Source organism: Lytechinus pictus, chromosome 3, assembly GCF_037042905.1.
Source record: "Lytechinus pictus isolate F3 Inbred chromosome 3, Lp3.0, whole genome shotgun sequence".
Classification (NCBI taxonomy): domain Eukaryota; kingdom Metazoa; phylum Echinodermata; class Echinoidea; order Temnopleuroida; family Toxopneustidae; genus Lytechinus; species Lytechinus pictus.
Genome location: NC_087247.1, coordinates 42257066 through 42282889, shown reverse-complemented (window position 1 = coordinate 42282889; position 25824 = coordinate 42257066). Strand labels below are relative to the sequence as shown.

Here is a 25824-nt window from a genome sequence, read left to right as displayed (position 1 = left end):
AATTCCTTTAACTGTGGTTAAGTTATTACCAGACCTACTACGTGTATCACACAGAAGAAAATATCAATACTTCAACGGATAACTATTTTCCTGTTATGAATTCTTTTTTTCTCCAAACCTCAAAATATCAAACACCATTTATTACGTCTGGTTAAAATAAATCAATATATTCAATAGATTAGAATAAAGCAAAAGTGATTAAACGATATACCATGCAAAGAACTTGATTTCCTTAAAATACATGAGATTTTGTAAAATTTGGTGCAATTTGGTGGAAAGCGTTATACGAATGAATACTCCCAGCTCGAAGCATCGTTTTAAATTGGATTAGTGCGACAAGGATTCATTATCATGCATTCTTTATCTTCAATTGCCATAAGCCAGTAGTGGTGTACCACGGGTACGACGTATAACGAGGATACATCCGGGTATGCACTCTTGCTTATGGGCCCGTAACACAAAGGTTAACGATTAATCGTACGTTTGATTTTAACGATTGATTGTACGTACATTGTAGTCAATGCAATCAATCATGAAAAAAATGTTCTACAATCATTGCTAAGCTTTGTGTTACGGACCCTTGGTCTACTTTACCAAGTAGTTGAATTCCGGTCTTTCTCCCTTTCGTCAAATATAGTTCGTCTTCTTAAAACTTACCGCATGTAATCTTTGCTTGGCATAACTGTTTACCTGCTATAATTATTTGACATACACTCGTTTGTCTTACGGTCTTGAACTGCTCTCAAATTCGGCTTTGGGACGAAGTAGTATTCACCTCAAGTGATAATTAGCCCAAAATTGATCTAAAAGTGATAGCATCTATAGAGTAAATTCCAACTAAACCAAACAAAAAATGAACTAACAATATTTCGTCCGAACGGAGGTAATAGCCTGCAAACAGTGGTTTAAAGCAGGCATTCAAGGTTGAAACCGAGCATAAATTCATGGGCACTAAGACAAGTTGGAGTCCTGGTCATTTTCGCACAAGGTCGAGTCAGTTTTGTTTAGAAGCGTCTGCATGGATGTATGTTGGGTCAGGTGACTTATTGGTTTTGACAAATGGCGGAAAAGGGATGACTGTTTTTCATGTTCCGCACCCAAGCTATATTTATCATCTTCTTTAAAAAAATAAAAAAAATAGGCAACTGCTCGCACTAGCAAGGACTGTCCCCAATCATCTCAGAGCTTCTTCCCAATTTACTTACCCCTGACGGGAGAAGGTTAACCTCCTGTACGTAAGTCTTTCCATAACGGGCTTGCTTGACGCATTTAGTCTGACTGAGTTTTTCCACGATGAAGATGATACCCGGTACTACAAACCAGTACCAGAACCTTGGTCCGTGTATGAGAAGAAGACCCCAGAACACCACGTATAACATGTGCGTGAAGTAAAACACCTAAAAACACCAAGAACGTGGAGAAGATCGAAAAGTGAAAATAAAGGAATTTAATGGGAGCGCAGTGGTAAAGCACCTGTCCAATTAACAGGAGGTTGTGGGTTCAATCCACAGCCGAGTCATATCAATGATTCATAAAATGTGACCTGATTTTTAGTTTGGCGCTCAGTCCTTTAGATTGAGGGAAGGATGATAATTAAATATTATATTGTAGAGCCTGTTGGTAGGAAAATTATGTAACTCATATTGCTACTCTGGATAAATGAAATATTATTGCTACCATTGTTCATAGGTAGAACTCCCTTGGTGATATAGGGGTAGGTTGTTTGCCTTAAATTTGGGATATATCAAAGAGGATAAATAAAAAGGTTAGAGAGGGAGGAATACAGAGGAATGGTTAGAGATATAAAGGGAGAGAGACATAGAGAGGGAGAGAGATAGATAGATAGAGGAAGGGGGAGAGGTCAAAACGAAGGACGTGTACTAATCAAAATGTTCTCAATAACATGTTGTTATGAAAGTCTGCTTAAGTCTTTTTTTAGAAAAGAAAACTAATTAATTTGATGGACATCTTTTCTTTCTTCGATATGATTTGGCAAAGAAAGATGTTACCTTGCCAAGATGATATCTGATCAAATCCAATGAAAGAATTGATTGAAACTAAAAGAAAAAAAATGAAAAAAAAACATTGACGAGCAAGCCACTTAGCCATAATTCACTTCACAAGAGTTGTAAGATTGCCATGGTAGTGACCATGGCGTAGTGAGGATAAAGGAAGAAGAGGGCCTGAGTTGCTGGGATGCGTATATAATATTTCTCAAAAATCAAGGAGTAAACCACCAAAATTACCACTTTAAATACTTTCTTATTTTCTCATGTCCCATTACCGAACCAGAAAATTCGATAGAAACTATGATACAAGAAAATGATATATGGAAAAAATTCTTGAAAGAGGGGCATGCAGGGCCTATAATCCCCTTCCTCAATAGAATACAAGCGATAGTGACTTACTTGAAAATGTCCTGATCGTCTGACAAAGGGCATTGAGCATATGACCATGATGGCGAGGACGACGTCCAACACCCACCCAGTGAGAAAGGCACTTCCGGCTACGGGAGCAAGCCCGAGGTTTGTCAAGTGAGGGTTTGAGAAGAGTAAAGCAGACATCGTGATGTTACCCTCACTTACCTTCTCCACAAACCCTGAAAATGTAAGAATAAAGGTGGATATAGAAGCTTTGATCTATGTAAAGATAATGGAAACTGAATAATGATTATATGATTTATTGCTGTTGATTGTTTCACTCTTATGTGAAATCGTTACGATGAAAATCACATTTGAAAAAATTGTATTGATAATGTTTATCCAACGTCCAAAACATGATTTTCACTCGACACTTCATAGGGGATTGTTAGAAAAAAAACATAACCTAAGATTTGTTCAATAGAAACAAATCAATATTTTAAAAAGTAATGTGAATACATATTAATTCAATCATTGTTTTGACACATTTGATAGCTTGTTTTTAGAGGGAAAGAGATAGGTTAAAGTTATTCCATTACGAAATAACTAAAGTTCAGTGTCTTATCGAGCTAAGTTAAGTCAACCGTGTTCACTGACTTATTAAATACTCAACATTGTTATTAATTGATTGATTGATTGATTGATCGTTTATTCCATTCTCATAAAAACATATTTACACAATTATTACAAACAATGCATATGTATATACAAATATTAAAATCGAAACAATAATGCATAAAAAATGTTCATCATTTACAAAGATTAATAATGGAAAAGGAGAACCTTTGGAAAAGCCTGATATGGCTTTGCAAATTAAAAGTTCTCACAAAAATAGGTATAATTTACATTAATATCTTAGAACATAGATTATACATCAGAAAGTTAAGAGAAAAAAAATACAACAAACGAGACCAGAAAAAAAATTACAAGAGATAAAAAGACAAATACGGGTGGGTGAATTATCATTCATACTGTGAATACAAATGAAATTTTAGCCTTTGAGTGAAGGTAATTAATCGATATACTGTAACTTCAAAGTAATATGCCTACGATTTTAACCTTCAGTTTATGAAGGAATTTATGAATGCTTAATTTGTCGTCCTGAGTGAAGGTAATAACCTTATCTTGCCCTATTTGTTCCTTCGCTTATGCTGCACTCACATTTTCCCTACGGCGTCCGTACGGCGAGTCGAAAACAGCCGTTTTACTCATTTTTATTCAAACCATCTATTATGAAGCTGACTGTACAAAAAATATTAAAATGGATGTTTTCGACTCGCCATACGGCCGCTGCAGGGGAAATGCGACTGCGCCATTAGATAACGAATATTATGTCAGGAGTGACTGTTTCCAAGCAAATATTGATATCATCTATTAACCTTATTTAATGTTAAGTCTTTGACATTGACATGTTGAATGAATAAGGTCTGTACAGAATCACTTTTATTCCTTAAGATTCTGAAAATATAAATACAAGCTTAGCATTGCACAACAGACATGGCGGTCTTGTAAATAATGGAAAGCGCACGTTCCAACTGTTTATTCCCATTACGACTACTTCAGCTCATTAGAGGGCTATCAATTGACTTATCTTTTTCAAAATTGGGAGATAACTGCCGTCGATGATAACAATTGGTAACGCATTTATAAATTAATCAAATCAATTACAGATGCATTGAATGGTGTAACGAGCTTCCACCGGGGTTAGCACAACCATTAGACGATCATTATAGCACAGTGGCAAAAAAAAATAGGGTAAAAATTAAAAAAAGAGATCTCAGGTGGTATTTTGGAGGACGTAACTCATTAAGAGCGGGCTGTATGACTGCGACATAAAGGTGAATGAGTATGTGTCATTGATTTTATCGAGACAGACTTGAATCGACTGATTGTTAAAGAAAAATTCGTAATGACAACTAAGAGGTCTCTTGATTGATGGATGCAAAGCTGCTCATTCATACGAAGGCTAAAGATAAAAAAAACATTTAAAAGGGTTATGATGTTTTAAAATGAGATAAAGATCACAGGGCTGTCACTTGAAGATTTTAACCAGCGTACCATGAGGTACGTAGGCGATGAAAAGCCCTTTTCCAAATCCCATTTTCTTGATATTAAGATCTGAATTTCGTTAACAAAACAAAATTATTTCTTCATATTTGAATTCTTAATATTCGTGTTGTTAACAAATATTGAATTCTTGGTTTCGTAATACAAAGGTTACGCTTAATCGTTCACCTGATTTTTACGACTGCATGGTAGTACATTGTATAGTCAATGGAATCAATCGTAAATGAATGTTCTACGATCATTGCTAAGCTTTGTGTTACGGGTCACAGGAAATGGGATTAAATGTGGCTGGATGTAAGAGTCCCTCCAGAATGGCACAATTAAACAATTCATTGTAATGAAATAAACAATATAAGATGGGAAAATTGTCTGACTGTGATGAATTGAACGATATGTCAATAGTTATTTAAGATTATACCTTGATGAAGTTCTAAGAACTAGGAAATAGACGTAGATAGTAAAACACACACACAAAAAAAGCAAAAACAAAATAAATTTCGTAAACGTGATTTGAGCCAGAAGAGATGATATGGAATAAAGTCTTATTAAATGTTATATTTTCTAACTTCCGAACTATAGGAGTATGTGTATTTTAATACAAAATATTACTTAGAACTTTTTGATAGCAATCACCTTTCATTCTAAATAGTTAATCCGTATACTATAGTATGCAATCAACAGTTTAGACCTCTACAAAACGTAGATAATCTTCTGTATTACTGCCAGACGGAGCATCAATTATAGCAATTATTGATTTCTAAATGTTTATGAACAACCGATATCCGACGTATATTGATTTGATATTCCCCACCAATCCCAGAAAAAAGTAGCACTATATCCAAACTACTCTATTCTCCATGCGCCGGCATTACATGATACCAATTTTGCGTGTCCATGGCGACCGCGTGGGAAGAAAAAAAAATGATTTCGGCGTCAAAGAGTCTGTTTTGTGCTTCTGTACAGCAGGTGCCGTTCACACCGCTTCCCCAATATCATTTATTTAACCTGAATAAATAGTTCTAGATATCTCAGAGTCATTATCATAAATCACGTTTCCATTTTTCTTTTTGTTTATGCTACACCCACGGGTAAAACACCTATTCACTCTTTTCTGCATCCTATTTGTCTTTGCCATGTGAATTAGAGTCCCGACAATGACATTAATTGAATCTCTTCTACGAGCTAAAGCACCTGTCCCGCCGCCACTCGACCTGCGTTACACGGCGTTGCCTCGTAGACCCTGCCACGGGTGCGTCTTCACCTTTTATTCTAATGGGCCTAATCGAATCATTTCTATTAAACGTTTTAATCTCCACCCATCCAACTCTGTCCCTGTCTCTCTCTTTCTGTCATCCCTCTCTCACTTTATTTCCCTTCAGTCTTTCTTTGTCGATGGTGTAATCTTTCGATTGCCGCCATTGCGTCCTTCAGGCCTGCTTCTTTTCTTCCAGTTCGGTCGTCGAACTTACCTCCTGTTAAGTTCAATATTTTATTGATCTTGATAGGATTATGGATTGTTTTCATATTCCATGGATGTATTTATCCATATGGTATGTTTGCCAGCAAAACAAAGGCCCAATTTACCATTTTTATTAACATCACGGACTTAAGTCGTTATGAATTTATATAAGCGACAGCTGTGGAGAGTAACAGTGTTTGTCTAATAACTACATTGAAGAAGATAATTTGACACAATATTTTAGAATTTGAATTAGTGCAATATAAACAGAATGTTAGGATTTTGGCTCCCCATAATTTTAGCAAAGACTTAGACCGTGGTCTATAAGGTAAACATGACTTCAGAATACGGGCCATAGTCGCTAACATGAAATATTCTAAACTTTCAAACTTAGTTTCTTTTTATGCCATGGAATAAGAGTAATCTGTATCTCATGAATATAATAAAACAAATAACCAGGATATTGACTGTAATCACTGTATGAATGTGTTGACTGGCTGATTTTAATCTTACTTACATTATCTTTCTTGGCATTTCAAGAAAGAAAAATGTTTAATTTTCAAAATTAAATAAAAAATAAAAAAATACGTAGTTGTCTCACACATATTTTTTGTATATGATTTTTTCTTTAAGAAAATAAATGTGATGTTTCAGTCGCATATTATCCTCAGGTGATGTTATTTTATAACTGCAATACTAACACGATTAATAGAATCTATCACCTGCCACAGCTTATCAATAGTAGTTCTAGAATATCATACATTTATGTGATCGCTTCCTGTAGCTCAAAGCTACGGGCAATGTTTCGATTTCTGCGCGAAGGGAAGCGAGGACCAGTGTTTGCAAGCGTTGGTGAGGGCTGTGTTACGTCAAAGTAAAGACGACCAAAAGCACAATGAGATGGATGGGGATAATGCCAGCTTTTATGGCGGCCTGTGCATTAATGTCTTAACATAATAAAAATGCTTTAACTATCTTGCGAATATGAATTATTTAGACAACATTGATATTTGATTGATCTAAATAATACCGTACCAACGCCCAAATATTGCGAGCTTAAGGTACGCTTGGTGGTTTTAATTCACACTATAGCGATCACCATCCACTAATGCCCCCTTTATACCAGGGAAAGTTCGCACTACGGTTTTGAAAAAGGGTAAAATCGTCATGTACACGCTACGTCCATGCTACGTCATAATGAAGTTCATATTGCGTTGTCAGGTTTGCCACTAACTGTCCGTGTCTGCTACATTTATGCTACGTCGATAGAGATGTTAGTAGGTCATATAGAGGTTACTTTTGTGTTAATTGCACTGTTCTGACTTTGGAATTTGGACAAGCTTAAAATTCACGCGTCGGAAGATTGGTCTCCAGAGATCATGCAGACTATGCCATGCAATAAACGTTTTCGCTTTCTCGCGCTCTCGATACGTTTTAGTACGCTATAGCAGTTCTCAATGCGTCTTAGTCAGTTTGATTTGACGCAGCGATACCGGATCGACGTTATCCCCACTCGCGATTGATAGCGCTATCAATCACCAGTGGTGATCAGTGATATGCTATTCACATTTTATTTCCACTGGCGATAGGTAACATCTTCTGCACTCTTAATGGCAGCATTGCGACGTTCGAAGCGTCTAAATGCACAATAATTATGATTTCCAAAAGTTTCCAGCAGAGTTACCAAACCAGCAACAACATTTTTCCCGGTCGAATTATTTTTTTCTGCTTTCTCGATAGCAATCTTTCATTCATGGAGTTAGCCTGATTTACGTAGAATTTCTTATGTCTGGTTCTTATTTTTTATAGATTAGGTGAAATTAAAGTAAAGAGTATCATTTGATAGCTGTCAGATTGACTTACTTCTCCATGTTTGCAAAATATCCTAGTTGTACAGAAGCCATCATAAAATGTTAAATTTAACGACATTAGTGTTTATCGACAGCAAATAGTATACTGAGTATATTTATATATTGCCAATGGTTAAATAATTCCGTCTACATGAGTTGACATGTAAACGGTATGATGCAGACTTTAATTTTTTTTCATACCACAAATTAAGAGATAATTTTCTTAAAACTTCGTTTTACGTGAAGGTCTTCATTGGCATTCTCCTTGCTGTGAATATGGAATCTGCAAGAATGGCTCTAAAAGCCCAAGGAAAAGCAGCTATAGCCATAGTATTTTTAAAAGGTTTCTCGCCTAGCCGTGGGCAAGTGAAAGCAAATGAAGGAGAAACTGGAGAAAATTAGCAAATTGAGAAGAATAAAATGGGTTTACCTCCTACGCACTAATAACACGAACTTCTGATTGCTGAAGTGACATGGTATTGTTTAGAATGTACTCGGCTCGTTTGCCAAGTGGCATGTGAGATGCATTTCTTAGCGATTGCGATATTAAAAAAATGGCATGCTTTATTTCTTGCTATTGCCACAAAAGAAAGCGATGTTAGTTTTGTGAAAATGGAACAGGTTCATCGGGTAACTGATTTCGCCCACACTGGGGGTTGAAAGTGACATTTCAGGGACACGTCACCAGACTAACATTAACCCTCTAACATATAATCCAGGAATATACAGATGCAATAAATTGAAATACAATACTATTTTCATTGAAATTCAATGCTAATAGCCAATAATAAACTAAAAGAATTGGTTGCGTTCATTTTTGATGATGCTAACTGCATACGAGATGTAGTTAAGAAAAGGAGTATAATTATGAATATATATATATATATATATATATATATTACAAGAACATACGTTTGAACAAGTAAAGCTTAAAACATTTTCATATATTTCATGTATGATAAAAGAACAGAGCATAGTATGCCTTCCCCAAGATGCCGTGGCCGGGAATCGAACCCAGGACTAAAGTGTTTACGTGGCGCCTTATACCACTCGACCACAGCACATCCACATGAGGTACATGGCTGCAAAAATAATTAAAGAGAATGGCAAACCTAAGAAAGAGAGGGGAGAAACAGACAGAGATTGGGGGAGAAGGGGGTTTAAAGGGGATACTGGATGATGAGGAGACGGACGAGCCATGGACCTTAGAGCGAAGTGATTATAAATTTATCAGAAGATCATGGATTGCTTTGTGAAAATAGGAGTCACCCTTTGCACTTGTCAGCAGATGTTTTGACATGTGAGTACGAGACTATTAAAAAAAAAACGATTGTTCATCTCCAAGAAAAAAATAAAGAACAGCTATCGCATATATTAACTTACACGCTGCGCTCACCAACCCCTCTCGATGAAGTCCAGTTCATTACCATATACGCCATCGCTCAAAATATGCCGCAATTAGGTGAGTGAGCGGCGTGCCGTCTTGATCCTTGTTCTCCAGAATTTTCATCCTTAATGTGAAATTCCGAATTAGAAAATAAGTGCCTTGGGAGTTTGAATAACCATGTGACAATTATTCGACTGCCCACACTAATTGCTAAATTACATTCAAGTCCAGTGTTTGTTCATAGCTTCTTGTTATGCCGTGAACGACGACACAGTTTGATTGCGAGCATTATCCAATGGATATTCGTTTTAAGACAAAATACATTGTGACGTATGCATCACTGTACATCACGAAACGTTCAATGGATCTAGAAAGAAATCTGGAAATTGTTGAATATTAGGGAAATCATATTTAGTCATTTTATTATGGTCATCGTCACCATGAGGTTAAACTCGTCAATCTATTTATTAACTTCACAATCGGCACCATCACCAGCATCATCACCACCACCACCACCGCAACCACCACCACAACAACAACAACAACTACCACCACCAACACCACCACCACCAACACCAAAACCACCACCACTACCACCAACAACACTATCACCACCACCACCAACACCATCACCATCACCAACACCACCTTCATCCCCACCACCACCACTGCAACCACCACCACCACCATAATCATCATCATCTTTAGCATCATCATCATCATCATCATCTCCATCAACAACACAATCTTCATCATATTCATCATCGTCATCATCATCATCACCATCATCATCATCATCACCCCCACTACCAACACCACCATCATCACCATCATCAGCAGTTGTAGCAGCAACATTATCATAATCTTCGTCGTCACTCACATTAACATTATCATTATCATCATCTTAACCATTATCACTTTCATCGCCTTCACGGTTATTATCACCTGTACCATCGCAATCAGCATCTAATTGTGCGTTTCGATGATATAGGCCAAATAAATTGACACAAGACTGATCTTGATGGACAGTTGTGAGTGTTCTATAAAACCAGTGGGATGTAGGATGAGATAGTATAGGATCTAAATCAACATTACTCATAATTCAGAATGTGAGATACCGAAAAAGACAATTTGGATTAAATCGCTGTTTTGCTTCATGTAGGCCTGTACAATGGGTGTATACTGCCATGAGAAAAGGGTAAACTGGAACGGCGTAATGAGGCACAGCTAATCAAAAAAATAGAGGAGGAATATTCTACGGCCATTTACATGTGGTCTCCGCTTGTTTGTCTTGTTTTCTCGTCTTCCCTTTATGTTTAATGTAGATTGCACTCAGTTAAAAACAAAAATATTACGAACTTCAGCAAAATTACTGATGACTGATGACGTGAACTAATAAAAGGATAGGTCAGTATCACAATAACATTGTACGACCAATAATAGATAATTTCAATCGGCGACGCAGGTAGAGGGGAGGGGGGGGGGGCTATAGCCCTATGATCATTTAAAAAAAAATTGGATGTGAATTTTTAGAAAAGTCCTCCTTAACTATGCACCAAATCCATAAGTTTCGTTAAAGAAATTTTTTTGTCATTAACTTGGTCGATTCACTCCCTCACTTTTTTACTTATTTTTCCCCAACGCCACTTAAACAAGAAATCCGAGTATGACCATGGCATAATCAACGGTCAACTTGATTAAAAAGTAATTCATGCATAGTCTTTGTTAGAAGGAAATGTTATCAAGTTTGGTTTCTATCCATCGTAGTTATCATCAAGTGCCATTGATATACTTACACGCATTGCCTATGTGTCCCAGGGTATGTATCCCAGAAAGCAATGCGATGAAGATTCCAACCATTTTGTGGAATATGATATTCTGATCTGTTGGTAGGATCTCAGCGGCTTTCGTCGTCCGTAAAGTAGTGATAGTCTTTCGTAACATGAGGACAAGGACGAAGGCAGAGTTAAAATTCAGGCACTGACCACAACCACGAGCTGCAAAATTAAAAAATAAAAAATATTTATATAATCAAGTATAAAATTTGTTTCAACCTTTAAATCTTGACGATCCATAATCAATCCTCATCATTACAAATGATATCAAATAATAGATTTGTGCATATAAGTCCCAAGAAAGAATCGCAACATTCTCTCCCATATACCGTCTATGTTTGAAATGTTCTCGTTTACAAGCATATCAAAATTATCACAATTTTATTGTAACTGCCATTGGTTAATAGTTCATTATGAGGACTGTATTTTTAATAGAACTTAGAGCTCTATTCACAAGGTACATGTCTAGAAGTAAGCTTACTTCTTCCTTTAAAATTGGGATACCCCTACAATCTAATGTAACCTATTTCTATGATACATATGAGCTAGGGCCCATTTCATAAAGCTGTTCTTAAAGCCCCTTTCGCAATTGGTGGTACGACTGCTTTCAACCGTTGCGATTGTGTGCAACATATATTGTAACCAAATGATCGCAAACGATCGTACGAGCAATTGTGAAAGCCCCTCAAGTTACGAATGACTTTACGCACGACTGGTGACCATTTCTTGTTCTAAATGATATCCCTATGTAACTGATTAAGCACCGAAGAACAGGTTCCAGTCATGCGTAAAGTTGTGCGTAACTTTACGAACAGCTTTATGAACACCACATTGGTTATTATTGTTTTCTGCGAAGTATTAAGAAGTGAAATATGATGTCTTTCACCCCCTTTTCTACATATGACTGTTTCATAATTATAGTTTCTGATTTCTTTAATCAGGATGGTATTTGATTTGTATTCGAGATATTCATCCAAACCGCAACACATTTTAAAAGATTTATTCGTTTTATAATCACATTTTACACTTTGTTTCAATGTAGTTCAATTTAGTTCAATTTAGTTCAATTCCTCTGTTCTTCAACCCGGTACAATGTATACACCATAATTATGAGGTTATACTAAATGAAGTAAAATGCCGGAAAAAGAAGTCTAGTAAATAATTCCTGTGGCGATATTCCCGTACCATATAACATGTAAAATGAACTAAATGTTCCCGCCATGAGATAAATGAAGACAACGGCAATTACATATCTTTTTCATATCGGTTTGCTCTGATCGTTTTTACAGAGTCTGTAACTCAGCACCATTCAATCACAAAATATTTCATCCCTATTCATTTCCGACAGAAAAACAACTTGTACATGTCCCGAGCAATTATTGATATGCCAGAATATTGTAGGAAGTGGCATGGCTTTCTAAAAAAATATAAAAGGGCATTCAACCCGAACACAAATAAATTTCCACTAAAATTTAGATGAAATAGAGTGTCACTGTGGTGAAATTATTTCAACATTAAAGTCTTACATTTTTCAGCGGCCTCAATATACTTTAATGCTCACTACAAAGAGAAACTCCGCATTTAGTTTATTTTTATTTACAAACATTCTGTTCTTTGAGGGAGAATTGTTGTTAGGCTCCACATCTTTCACTCATTGTGTCTACACAAGGAGTTCTTTAGCTCTGCATGTCATTTTTTACATTAATGTCTGTCTCTTTTGTCTGTATGTCCACATACTCGATCTTTTAGTCTGTCTGATTGTCTCATTCTTTTCATATTTCCTTTCAATATGTATTTTCTTTCTCTTATACATACCCCCTATTTCTCTTCTCATTCCCAAAACTCTCTTTTTCTTTCTTTCTTTCTATATCTCTCTTCCCATAACTACTCAATCATAAACTCTGAAGCTTCTAGCTTCTGGCTAAATCCGAACTCATTGCTCTTCAGTAAATGAGAAAAAATGATTTAAATGGACTTAATCAAATGTTTATGGGAGCCCGATCTTCTATAGGTACTGGAATATATTTTTGAATTTGGGTGACAAATTTGCAGTATCGTATGACATAGAATTGAGCTAGGAAAGGGATGAGGGATCAACTTATCAGTCTCAGCATTATTATACAATTCAATGTGACATTAGTACATTGATCGTGTAAGCTTGAGATTAAATGATCATTTTGTAATAATGAATATCGATGAATGAATGAATAAATGAATCAATCAATAATAACCACTCACTTCTTCAAGGAATTCATCAATCAAACGATCTATCAAAATATATCAATAAACTGTGTGGAAAAAATATTATCAAAATCTTGAATGAACAAGTTGTTTTTTCGTCACTGTTTCAAGATATCTCCCTAAAACACCTTTACGTTATTGAAGTTGATATGTAGATAAAAGATCATCATTACCGTTTAAAGATATTGGGTAAACATGTTCCATGATGGTAATTATGTGTCTAACCTACATTGGGAATTTTTATTTATCCAGTGTGATAACAAAATTTAAAAGAAATTGCTACTTTTTTTTTAAAACCTTAATGGACAATATGCTTCCTGCATTGGGTAAAATACTGCCCAAAATTGGTTGGACACACATTACCCTCATGGTGGTTAAAATTTTACCAAATATGTTTTACAGTGATCACACAATATTCTATTTAGGGGTTATATAATATATATTATGGAAAATGAGTTTCCATTCAACTGAGCAAACATGAAACTAATGTAATGTGCTCTTTACATTTCATGCATCGCTTCATCCTTCTTTGAAATGTCATTTAGTTTGATGATATCTTAGATGCATATTCCTTTTAGCCGTATTATATCCGATTCAATAGAGAAAGTATATAGAATATCTCGCTGGCATGCATGAATTAAAGATGAAAAGTAATCGCTATTTAAGAACATATGCAATCCTTGTAAGACCGTTGTTAGGATATGCAGCTTCTAACTTGACTCATATTTACACGTTTCCATGGTGAATGTATTAGTCAGATAAAATACTTTAGTACTGTATAATATGTAAAAGGAGTATTCATATCTCATATTGATATGAAATAGGATATCTGTATAAGATGTCAAAGGAGTGTTTATATCTTCCATATTTATGATATCTGTATAAGAAGTAAAAGGAGTGTTCATACCTTCCATAATTATGATATCTGTATAAGATGTAAAAGGAGTATTCATATCTCATATTGAGATGAAATAGGATATCTGTATAAGATTGTGAAGAGTATTCATATCTCATCTGTATAAGATATAAAAAGGAGTGTTCATATCTTCTATAATTATGATGTCTGTATAAGATGTAAAATGAGTGTTCAATAATTATCATATCCGTATAAGATGTAAAAAGAGTATTCCTATCTCATATTGAGATGAGATATGATATCTGTAAAAGATGTAAAAAGGGTGCTCATATTGAAATTAAGTATAACATAACTATAATTTGCAAAAGGAGTGCTAATACCTCATATTGTGATGAAGAATAGTATGCATAGATGAAGTGTCCATATCTTCATGAGATTAGGTACAATATCTGTATAAGATGTAAAATGAGTGCGCATACCTTCCATTATGAAATATCTGTATTAGAATTAAAATAAGTGCTCAACTCTTATATTGAAGTTACGTATAATATCTATCCTTTTATATTTATCTACATTCAATACGTTTCGGTTTGTTTTAAATAAACTTATTTGAAATTGTTTACAAATATAGATAACAAATTTGCAATAGTTAGAGCTATACTTTTTTAACTCCGTCTTTTATCCAGCAAGCCAATGTATTTAATTTCCATCGCAAGAAGAAAACCAACACTCATTTTGACTTTTGTAATGAATTATGATTAACGGGAAACCTTGCGATTGATTCAATGCAAAGTTTTTGAAACATCCTTAGATAAATAACTACGCTTAAAATGATATCATCATGAAGACAAGATCGTGGTCATTAATATGAGTCACGATTGTTGCAGGGGATGAATTTTATGATGATATGTACATTTCTTTATCAGTAATGATCATCTCTTTCTTAAAAACCATTATGAAATTGAGTTTGTTGGGATTTTTTTAGTCAGTTAGGTGAAGGGGGTATATTTTGCATTTTTGCTGAATAGGTAACTGCCACAGAAACAATATGAAAGAATTGAATGAAACTTCGAGAAAATATGCCGAATATTTCATTACAATCGATACAAAACCTCGGCGTTTATCCAATTTCATATTTTCATACATTCCAAAGCTTGCCCACAAGTTCAATTTGGATCAATATTTCCACTGCAGGGTGAAATCTAATAAACAGCCAAAGATGATGTTAGAAAAGGTTATTTTTGCTGACATTTCAACAATATTAGTAATACCACACGCATCTTGTGTATCATAAAACCATCAGGAAAAAAAGTGCGCGCGGAACCTTTTTGAAAGTACTCGATGCATTAATAAACTGTTAATACAAATTCTCGCCAATGGTCAATATTTGCACAAGGGGACATTTGATCTATTGTCCATCGCTTTCATTTTATCAATAATGATATCATGCACCATTGACGGCAAAGTTCACCACTAGAATAGACAGATTATTGTCATCTGAGATGATTTTAAATGGCCCAAAGGTCTATCGATATTCACTGACACTGACAATAACAATCGAAGAAAAATCGCTACAGCATTCAAGTTGTTTTTTTTACTATGAAAGAACCCGATGGTTTTATTATCAGTTACCAATGCCTTATCCAATTGAATTGCCATTTTGAACACTATAGCTCTACGTGGAAAGTTCAATACCACCATCCGATATCAAAGTGATTTTATGATTGCCTATTGATCCGCGTTGAAGGCAATTTAGCAAAGGACGATAGATTATGCAAAATCAACAGAGAAACAATAATCATAAAATAGCTAATTAGTTTGAATTATAATTAGGTATAACCTTACTTCATTATTGCTTACCAACCAATGTAGGAAATTATTTTTAGATATAAGATATAAAATGAAGATCATAGACTGTGAAGAATAACTTTATCGACTGTGAAAGAATGTTATTTCGAGTGTTCATACTTCGGTAGTTATATATTGGGAGCAAACCTCCAACCCCATACTCTTACCGATGCTCATCCTTGGTTATGAAATAATTCCAAGGCATTTATTTGATCATGGATTTCATTTTCATAGATAAAATAAACATTAATTACTAAAAAATATGAAGAAAAAATATCGTGGAAATATCGTGGCGCCTCTGTTCGGTATGGTTTATAAACCAAATATTGATCTCCAATATCTACCAGCTTAACAAAATTAAAATCCAACATAAGATATGCATTCAGTCTCAGAAAAAAAGTAAAGTTAACCGCGATGGTTAGATATCATAAAATTATTCGAATTGAAAGAAATCAGAACGTTTTTTTTCTTCAAAATGCGATTTCAATACTAGAGATTTATTTGGAGTTATTATTCATAATGCTTTTCCATAAGACATAGCAGCATCCAGGACTGCTCAAAATTTATTTCTATGTATTAATTTGATTTAGTTTATTAAAATATGAGATTTTACTTTCGTACACCGGTGTGTTTGCACTTGAAAGAAAAGGCTGAATAAAGTGTTTTAAAATAAATGAATGAACACTTGGTTATTTGAGTTAGAAGGAAAATAGTTTATAAACGGGAGACAGATGGATGAATCATAAGAAAAGAGAAAGGTATGGCACAATGAGATACCACAGGAAGAAAGAAAGAGAATAAGATAACAGAAAAAAAAGAACAATAATTCAAGATAAATATAAATATGGAGAGAGGGAGAAAGAAAGAGAGAGAGAGAATGAAAAGAGAGAGAGAGAAAGAGAGGGGAGGTAGAGAGAAAGAAGGGGAGAGAAAGGGGGAGGCGAGGGGGAATGGGTGAACTGATGGTGGAAAGTTTTTTTTCCCTGACATACCAACGCTAGTTGAATATCTCTGGCTGGGTTGATTCAGTAAACATTGCATCTACAATTCGATTAAAGGAGTCAACACTGACATGATATATGTGGATTTGATTAAAAGTGCTTATTTGCGATTCGACTGGTGGAATGTGACTCTAATTTCTTGAGCGATCGGCTAGATTAAATAAGGACCAGAGAAGAGATGACGGTTGCCAAACTCATGCAAGAATCCAGTTACAATGAAAGGGGGAAGCAACAGCGTTAAAAATTAATTCGACGAAAGAAATAAATAAATCAGAAAACCACTTCATTGACCTCGAAAAGAACTCATTTAGGACATGGACCTATAGGTCCATGTTTAGGAGAACCCTCTCTCTCGTTCCTTATCTCTCCTCTCACCTCTCTTTCTCTTTCTCTATCTTACCATTTGTATCAATTTCTGATATGCGATTATAAATATAAATCAAATAGACTGTTGTATTGCCACACACATTGAAGCAATACTGCTTCATGGATGTGCATCCTCTTGAACTACATTCAATATTCTCTTAGTTGTAACCATTAATCCTATCATTTTCGCTCATTTTATTGGGCGTCTGTCTATTAACGAAGTAATTGATGAAATTCATTTGATGAAAAAATAGAGAGACAGAAATACCGCCGGTTTGTAGATGACTGCTACAGAGATAGATAATCCAGATAGAAATTCAGGATCAAAATAGTAATGAATTAAAACCAGACATATTAGACCAATGCCATTTCATTTCGGGATATTAATAAATTTATTTCTGCTATACCCCTTGTGTTGGAATTCAATATTGATTGACGGATGTTTGATATTCCACTATACCACGCCTGATTTTTGTTTCTTAATGATAAGCTATTTTTGATATTCATCCAAGTAATTAACAATTGATATTGCATCAATAAGCTTAATACAGCCAATACGATACATTATATATATAGATATCTATAAAAATATTTGAAACATTAATACGTATTTGAAGGTTTTTTTTTAATAAGAGACAGTTTAACCCCACTTACCTATTCGGGTTTTTTTTGTTTGCATTGCTAAGGCAGTATACGTTTCGATATAATTTTCAAAAGATTATTTTCATTGTGAACCCTGAAAAGAAGTCAGGGCATACATGTAAGGGGGAGATGGTAGTGTTAGATTATATCTTTATATCAGTAATATGTAGGATATAAGAACTGAAGAATATATTTTTTTCGAATAAAGATTAAACAAGACCTCGAATGTTACCATGCTGTATATAGTTATAGAAACCAAGTGGACCCCTTTTGCATCTGATGTAGATTCGGAATTATTTCAAGACGTCGAAAATCCCATTCATTACTAGAAATAAGTTTTATAAAACAATTTTGAAACTGGGTAGCAACGACCATTTCTAGCCCAAGTGACAGCATCCCTCAGTAGAGTCGTTTAGAAATAGAGGAAATTAATTGACATTTGGTGATGAATGGTCAAAATTACAGTACTAGCAAATATTGACCAATGGTCATTTTTATAGAATTTTGGTTCAAAAGTACCATGAGTTCGGTTGAAAGCTGGAGTTCAAAATACACACTCTTTACAAACTAAAAATGTATGTCTGATAATAAACAAATCTTGGTAAAAAAAAACCGCATAGAGAGCAAAAGGTGATCTTTTTTCATTACCCAACCTAAGTTGTTCAAACATTTTTTGAGAGTGCATATTCACCAACTCGTCAACTTTTGGGTTATTATGACCAGTTATTTAGGAGTGAAGGAATACAAGCCACCATTCAAGGGGTTGGAGTGGTAGGGCGTGTGTGTGTGTGTGGGGGGGGGGGGGTGGTATGTAAAAACTTAGAAAGAGCTCTTACCTGTTATGAGGCACCAATTTGATTTCTTTTTGGCGTATCGATATGCGGCCTCAGTGAAGAGAGCAACGTTGATCAATATGAATACAACGAGGAAGAGAATTTTTCTGTAGTTGTTGTGTACATATCTCCAAGTGAGGTACCTGGGTAGAACCCTTCTCGATGATTTCAGGGCCGGTGGTTTTAACCAACTAGCTGCACTGTTATCAAAGAAAATATCAAATAGAGTTTTAATAGTTATATGCAATTTTTATATTACGAACGGATAAGACTAAAAGATCAGTTTTACTGGATTTTAGACTTTTAGGAATCATGGTTCCTAATAGAGTTATCAATCTTCTTCCTGAATTCCTTAGATTGAAAGTCTATTAGATTGTGGTCAGGGACCAACCAAAACCAAAAATTAGGTTCGAAAGTTTCAGTCGACTTTGGATTGGTCCCTGCTCGCAATCTATTTCAATCAAAGGAATTTAGAGAGTTATTTCATCAAGTATGATAGCCCTTCTACTTCAAAATGTCACGCATGATTATAATTCTTGCCTTTTTAATAGGAATACATAACAAGTCTGGTAAATTCTGCTATCTGATAGGAATAGCTGGATAGATGGAAATATGTTAAACAAATGGAAGAGTGGGAGTATAGATCCATGAAATTGGATATAACCAATAGCTTAATGGATATGAAATAAAACGGTTTTGTATTTGGTCTACTTAATCTGATCCAATTGTTCTTTGGTCGAACCAAATCGTCTATTACTCACACGGCCTTAATGTCATTTAGTCTAATGCCTAGATTGATTAAAATCTGCTTCTACTTACTTTTCAACATATTTTCATATGAACATTCCATTGATTAAACATTCTTTCTACAAAACATATAGACTAAAGGTTAGCTTAACTATAAATTAGCCAAAATGATATGATGAAATGAGACCAAATGCAAATGAAACGAAATGGACAGTGGCAATTTACTATAAAGGTGAGCAGAAAGAAATATTGCCAAAACCCACTGTAACCTGTCACCTTCAAAACGAGTTTGAAACATTAACAGACGTTTTGTCGAAGGGCCTGTGCAGAAGTGACCCAAGATTGGTACTCTCAAACCTTGTATTATTGAAACACAAATGTACACATGAGATGTATACATGTGTTTACAATTCTCTGACGAACCAAATCATTCCTATAAACAATTTTAAAGGATATTAAAACCGGATATACATTCATACATTATTTTTGCCACACAGGTTAACTTTGTTTTGCACATTTATGTTGTCTTTAATTTGCCTTATGATTAAAGACCGGCTATATGACCTTGGATATAGACTATGTATGGTAAAGCAAAAGAGAAAATGGTAAAATAGAGAGGTTCATTTTTTCAAGGTCGATCATGTTATGATCACTGTGATACGATAGTAATGTACCTGATTGTAAGCCCATCCATGAAAGACATTTTCTCACCTAGGGATTAGATCGTAAAAGTGCATTGGTATGAAAAAAATAAGAGTCAACCCCCGTCACGGTAAAAACAAAAATCCGTAAAAATAAAACATGAAAGGCAAGTTTGATGACGTTGAATGCATATACCTTAACACGATATTGCATCTTTTCATACCCACTTTTGTTCATAAACGCCTCATCCTAGTGAAGCCCCTGTAAATCCCTTTTAAATTAAATATTTATAACAACCTATCGACGAGCGGCAGGGTAGCCCTTTTTTGCATTTAAGCGAATCTTGTTCGCTGAAAAGTAACAAATTACTGCCAATTTAGATCACCAGCATAGACTACAAAGGATAAATCATATCGGTGAATAAAAAAAGAGAGGAGAAAACATGATAGTGGGCGAAAGTAGGAGGGTAAGCGAGTGAGAATACTATATTGCTGTTAAGATTGATGTAAAGCTTGTCTCCTTGGATATTTTCCGTCAATCCCCGTGTCTAAATTGATCAAATGAATGATGGTAAGAGTTGATAGATATTAGAGACTGGTGGGCCAGCTGAGATACAACCTTACAAAGATGAAGCAGGGCAGCCCAAGAAGCCCGCCCCGGGGAACACATTTTTTTTTCGCAGAAGGAAAATGGGAAGAATTTTAAGCGCAATTTCCGAGTTCATTTCCAATCAATTATTTGAAAATATTTCATCTTCTCCTGTAGCATTTTACTGACTACATATGGGATTCTAAATGTATATCTAAGAAATGTTAAAGTGTACTGGATTACGTCTTCTCCACAGCCATGAATGACTAAAAGATTTTGATCTATATAAGGAAGGCAATTTGGTTGCGATGTTAACATGCATATATTGTGCACAGATAACGAAAGAAATCACTTGACAATCTACGTAAAAGCAAAAATGATTTTGCCTGGACAAATTGACTAAAATGGATGTTCATTCATGTCATATAGTTTCATCTTTCTCATAAACTCTTCATTCTGTTTCTCAAACACAATTTCCCCCAAAAAATTATCAAACATAAATTTGATATGCCCTGTACGATTTCATGACTTTAAAGAAAATTAATGTTCACCAGAAGAGGTCCATGGAGGTCCAGCCAGGTATAATGATAGAGTACATGGTTACTTTTAATTTGATGTTCAAAGCACGTTACACTTTTCTAGTTTGATAGCTCTAGAAAATGAGTCAAGGAATAGTGAAAGTAAAAGTTGTATTTTCTATTCATATACTTTGCTATTACCACGATTACGGGACTAAGAATTCACACAAAAAAAATGAAAATTTGCATTTTGTATTAGAACATCTAAGAGGTATCGCACAGTCATTAACAAACGCCGTAAATAGCGCAGCACACTTTCGGTTGTGTCAAAATGTACTTTCATCATCTGAATTGGCCATAAGTGTCTATTTATCGACGATTGCGAAGTTTGGTAATGGATGGGTAGATAATTGAAAAACTCCACCTACATGAGTGCTACTGCGATCCTTGGCTAATCAAAACTCACGTCTGAGTTCATCTTAAGTGAACCTTTGGTAAAATCTCTACTAACGACCTTTCATGTTCGAGAGCATTCATACTCAAGAAATCGTGTCAAGCAGAGAATGTCTTAAATCATGAGAAGTGTTGAATAATAAGAAGTGACAAGTGACAATAGATAGACGGATCTTAAGCTTCTATCATTTAATTAGGAATGCGTAACATATATATATTACGATATATATATATATATATATATATATATATGTACATATTTTGTGAAAGAAATGGATGAAGAGAACAATGGTAGGCGTAGCTTAAATCAAGGTTCCCCAGAGCTATCTGCCCTTTTGGAAAAATTGGTGATGACGAAAAAATGTCTCTGCCGGAAATCGAACCCGGGCCCCCAGTTTTGAACGCCGGTGCCTTAACCACTAGACCACAGAGACGGGTTAGTGGCTAGGGCGACCCCGATCCGATTGACCGTCAGATAGACAGATTTTCGACACCATACCAATTATAATTTCCTTCGTCGGGTGTAGGTGGGTTTTGAACAATGACAAGCCGCAAAGCCTCAGCTGGATCAAAGCTATTGCTTTGATACAGTACACGTATGGGAGAAAGTATACAAATGTCTGAAATTATACATGTACAACAGCTTTGGCAACTCTTTTCTTTTTAAATATTTTGTGAAAGAAATGGATGAAGAGAACAATGGTCCCGACAGAGATATTTTTTCGGCATCACCAATTTTTCCAAAAGGGCAGATAGCTCTGGGGAACCTTGATTTGAGCTAAGCCTACCATTGTTCTCTTCATCCATATATATATATATATATATATATATATATATATATTTATTTATATATATATATAAATTGGCGAATAAAGTCAAGGGGAAAGATTGTGAAGACAATAGTGCGATTTCGTAAATAATTAAATAAAATTCTATGCATTTTTTTTCAAACTGGTCATATTTCAGTTTACTGTGATAATTTGCCCAGTGACTGAAAATTGTAAATACACGTTGTTATGGGCGACACTTACTCTGGTCATATTTCAAAATGTATTTTTACCACTGTGAGACGAAAACAAAATATTTCATAGAAACGGTACGTCAATGAAACCCAAGTGGCACTACAAAAGGGCAAATTCAGCTCTATATTTTGGCTTATAATCGGACAAAGTAAACGAAAAGGAGGACAGTCGCAATTTTGTTGGCTATGCTAATGTGGATTATCTGTCGCAAAAAAGAGTAGTGTAATAATAGTGGTTGAATGGTCATGTGATTAAAAAAATAAGAGCGGTTGAAGTTCGGCGGGAAAATGAAGGCAGGAAAATGGAAGTTTGACTATGATTACGAAAAATAAAACACATTAAGAACTACTTATATAGACTATAGAGATCTTCATTGTCGACATGAAACGATTCATTTACTCATCGTTAAACCCAATTTTGAAGTAAAAAAAAAATTAATATCAGTTCCTTTTGTTTCATATTCACGGTTTGCATTATTTGCTAGGCCAGGCCCGAAGGCGCTTAAAATAATGTTAATAATATGGGTATCGCACGATTGCAAGAATGTAGGGTAATACTGCATGAAATGCATGGATGATAATATCGTGAAAATGACGAAATTCCTTTTACTGGCTCCATAAATGTATCTCACTTTTACACTGCGTGGTAGAAGAATAAGAGTGGTTTCGTTTAAAAGGATTAAAGTCTGTAAGAGGTTTTCAATAGGAGAATTTTATCGGATTAAAGCTTGAGAGTATTATTCAAATACGTTCACGTGGTATTACGTTTTCATATATAAATCCAATGAGGATGATGCATGTACACTGCAATATCACTCGTGAAAAAAATCATACCATTCACCAAAAACATTATCGTGTTCGACCGTGGGGAGGCTGATAACACAGGACATCCCCCTACTTGAAATATTGGGGTGGATATATACTCGATCCCCAAGGATCGACACCTATGGGTAAGGCTTCTAGGTCATGCCCATGTATGTACAATCACACAATCGCACTCTATAGAATATATATTGAACATAACATTGTGAAGTAATTGGTGCTGCATGTGTAAATATGTAATTTCATGTTCAAATTAAACCATGGCCATGAAATAAGTTTGCTACCAAATGTTTTACGAAACGTATGTATATTTTATTTCTTAGCCGATGTGTTTAATAGATTTTAACCAATATGTTTGTGCAATATGCAAGTACCTTAAGATATACTCTAGATGAAGGGAAATATACAACAATATGAGGTCTTGAAAGACAAAGACCGATAAATCAAACTTATCACTCTAAGATATTTTACGGTATACCGAATGTTATACATCACTTGCTTAAACTGTCACCGTTTAATTGTATGCTATGAAAACAAGACTCTGAATGTTAATACCGCGGTTTCAAAGATGTCCACAATTTCTTAGTTTAAATAAATTATGACATCTACCGAAATGAAAATAAAAGGAAGTATGTCTTCACTCTTTTTCGACCTTTCCATCACTTCCGGAGTCATAATAAACACTAATGATTTCAAAATGATACTTCGATACCTCCAGCTATACCTCGGCAAGATTTATCCTTTCACCTCTACAATAGAGGGAAACATACGTCACTATGACGTCACACACCAATCTAGCAAGACCTCTTTCTTACTGTCATTAGAGATTAGTTTTTTGAATAAATGAATGGACAATAGTCTGATTGTGGGATCATTTTTTTTCGACTAATGGCAAAATTGAGCAACGCATATCTGCACGTGATGAGAAAAAGTAAAACATCGGCTAGAGCGATGAAACGCTGACGCCAAGAGGTTATACCTTCATCGCCTGAAATATTGACAGCCATATTAGGATGTCCGAGTTATTTCAGGATGTTTCTCTTCCCTCCCCTTTTTGGTAAATAAAAATTACTTTCCGCAATGCTGATGGCTTTTAGAGGTTTGATTGAGAATTTCAATTTGTCACACGACAAGGAAATTCATATCAAACGCGGATTTTTTTTTATGTGGAGACGGGTAATATCACACGCGTTCTATTGTTGCCGATTTACGGAACGGTTGATCGCCTCTCATTGATATCATAAAACACAATTGTAAAAAAAAAAATCTGCTCTGCGATAGTGATGGATGCTTTGTAAGCTACAAAATTAAAAAGCCTATAATATAAACTGCATTATATAAAGCTAGACAATCAGGTGAAGGTATCTAAAAGGATAAAACTATAATCATCATTTCTGAATCATAGTTAATTGGTAGACTGGCAGTAGTAGTCGCTTGATCGTCAATGGCGCGATAGGTCAAATAATTAGTTCTGATCAATCAACGAAGCACATTATATATTAATACACGTCTTAAATTATGCATTGTCAGAAAGGTTTTTAAGTAATTTTATCTTATAAAGAATTATGAAATAAAAAAACTAACTTAATTGGAAAAGTATATTACATGTAACTTCTGGTTGTCTGTTGATTGGGCCTAAAACAGCATATATAGTGTGATACCACTGGTTCATAATATCGATCCACTAGAGGGGATAAAATCAAGTCTATAATTACTGATGTATATTGTTTTATCTACGTGTAAATATAAATCTAGGTGACATACTTAAAATTATTTACATTATCAGGTTTTAATCATAGTTCATTTACTCTTGGACAGCACTTATTAGTCATGTAATTTGGAAGAAAATTTTTAATGACCTCGGAAATGACTATATTCTTGTTTCTGTTTCGATGGCGGTAAGTTAAGTTTACATTAAGGAAGATTTTTCATCGGTAAAAGCTAAAAACGATGGTAAATATTCTAAAATCTAGTTTGATGACAAACAAATCTTTGGTTAGTACATTTTGTATTAGGTTATTTGATTTCTTTCCCTCAGGCTCGGATGTAGAGATAAATATATTATTTTCTTACTTTTTCAATATCATTAGTTTAACATGTGTTAACAACTTTGACATCATCAATCTGGTATTTGTTACAACTAGTAAAATTGCAGATTAAGATATAATTAGGTAAAGCCAGGATTTAGAAAAAACCCGGACAATGATGGTTAATTGTAAGGAACCAGC

At 34.9% G+C, this 25824-nt stretch overlaps 1 protein-coding gene across 1 annotated transcript in view; it reads right to left on the bottom strand.

The window, feature by feature from the left end:
• LOC129255599 (NADPH oxidase 5-like) overlaps positions 1–19001 on the bottom strand; it is a 36224-nt gene extending 17223 nt beyond the window's left edge. Inside the window, exons 1-4 of the mRNA XM_054893943.2 lie at positions 18809–19001; positions 10980–11180; positions 2409–2599; positions 1206–1397 (exon numbers count right to left, since the gene is read on the bottom strand). Of these exons, the coding sequence (XP_054749918.2) occupies positions 1206–1397; positions 2409–2599; positions 10980–11127 (531 nt within the window). The 5' untranslated portion in view covers positions 11128–11180; positions 18809–19001. The remainder of the gene's footprint in view (positions 1–1205; positions 1398–2408; positions 2600–10979; positions 11181–18808) is intronic.
• Positions 19002–25824: the final 6823 nt, after the last annotated feature.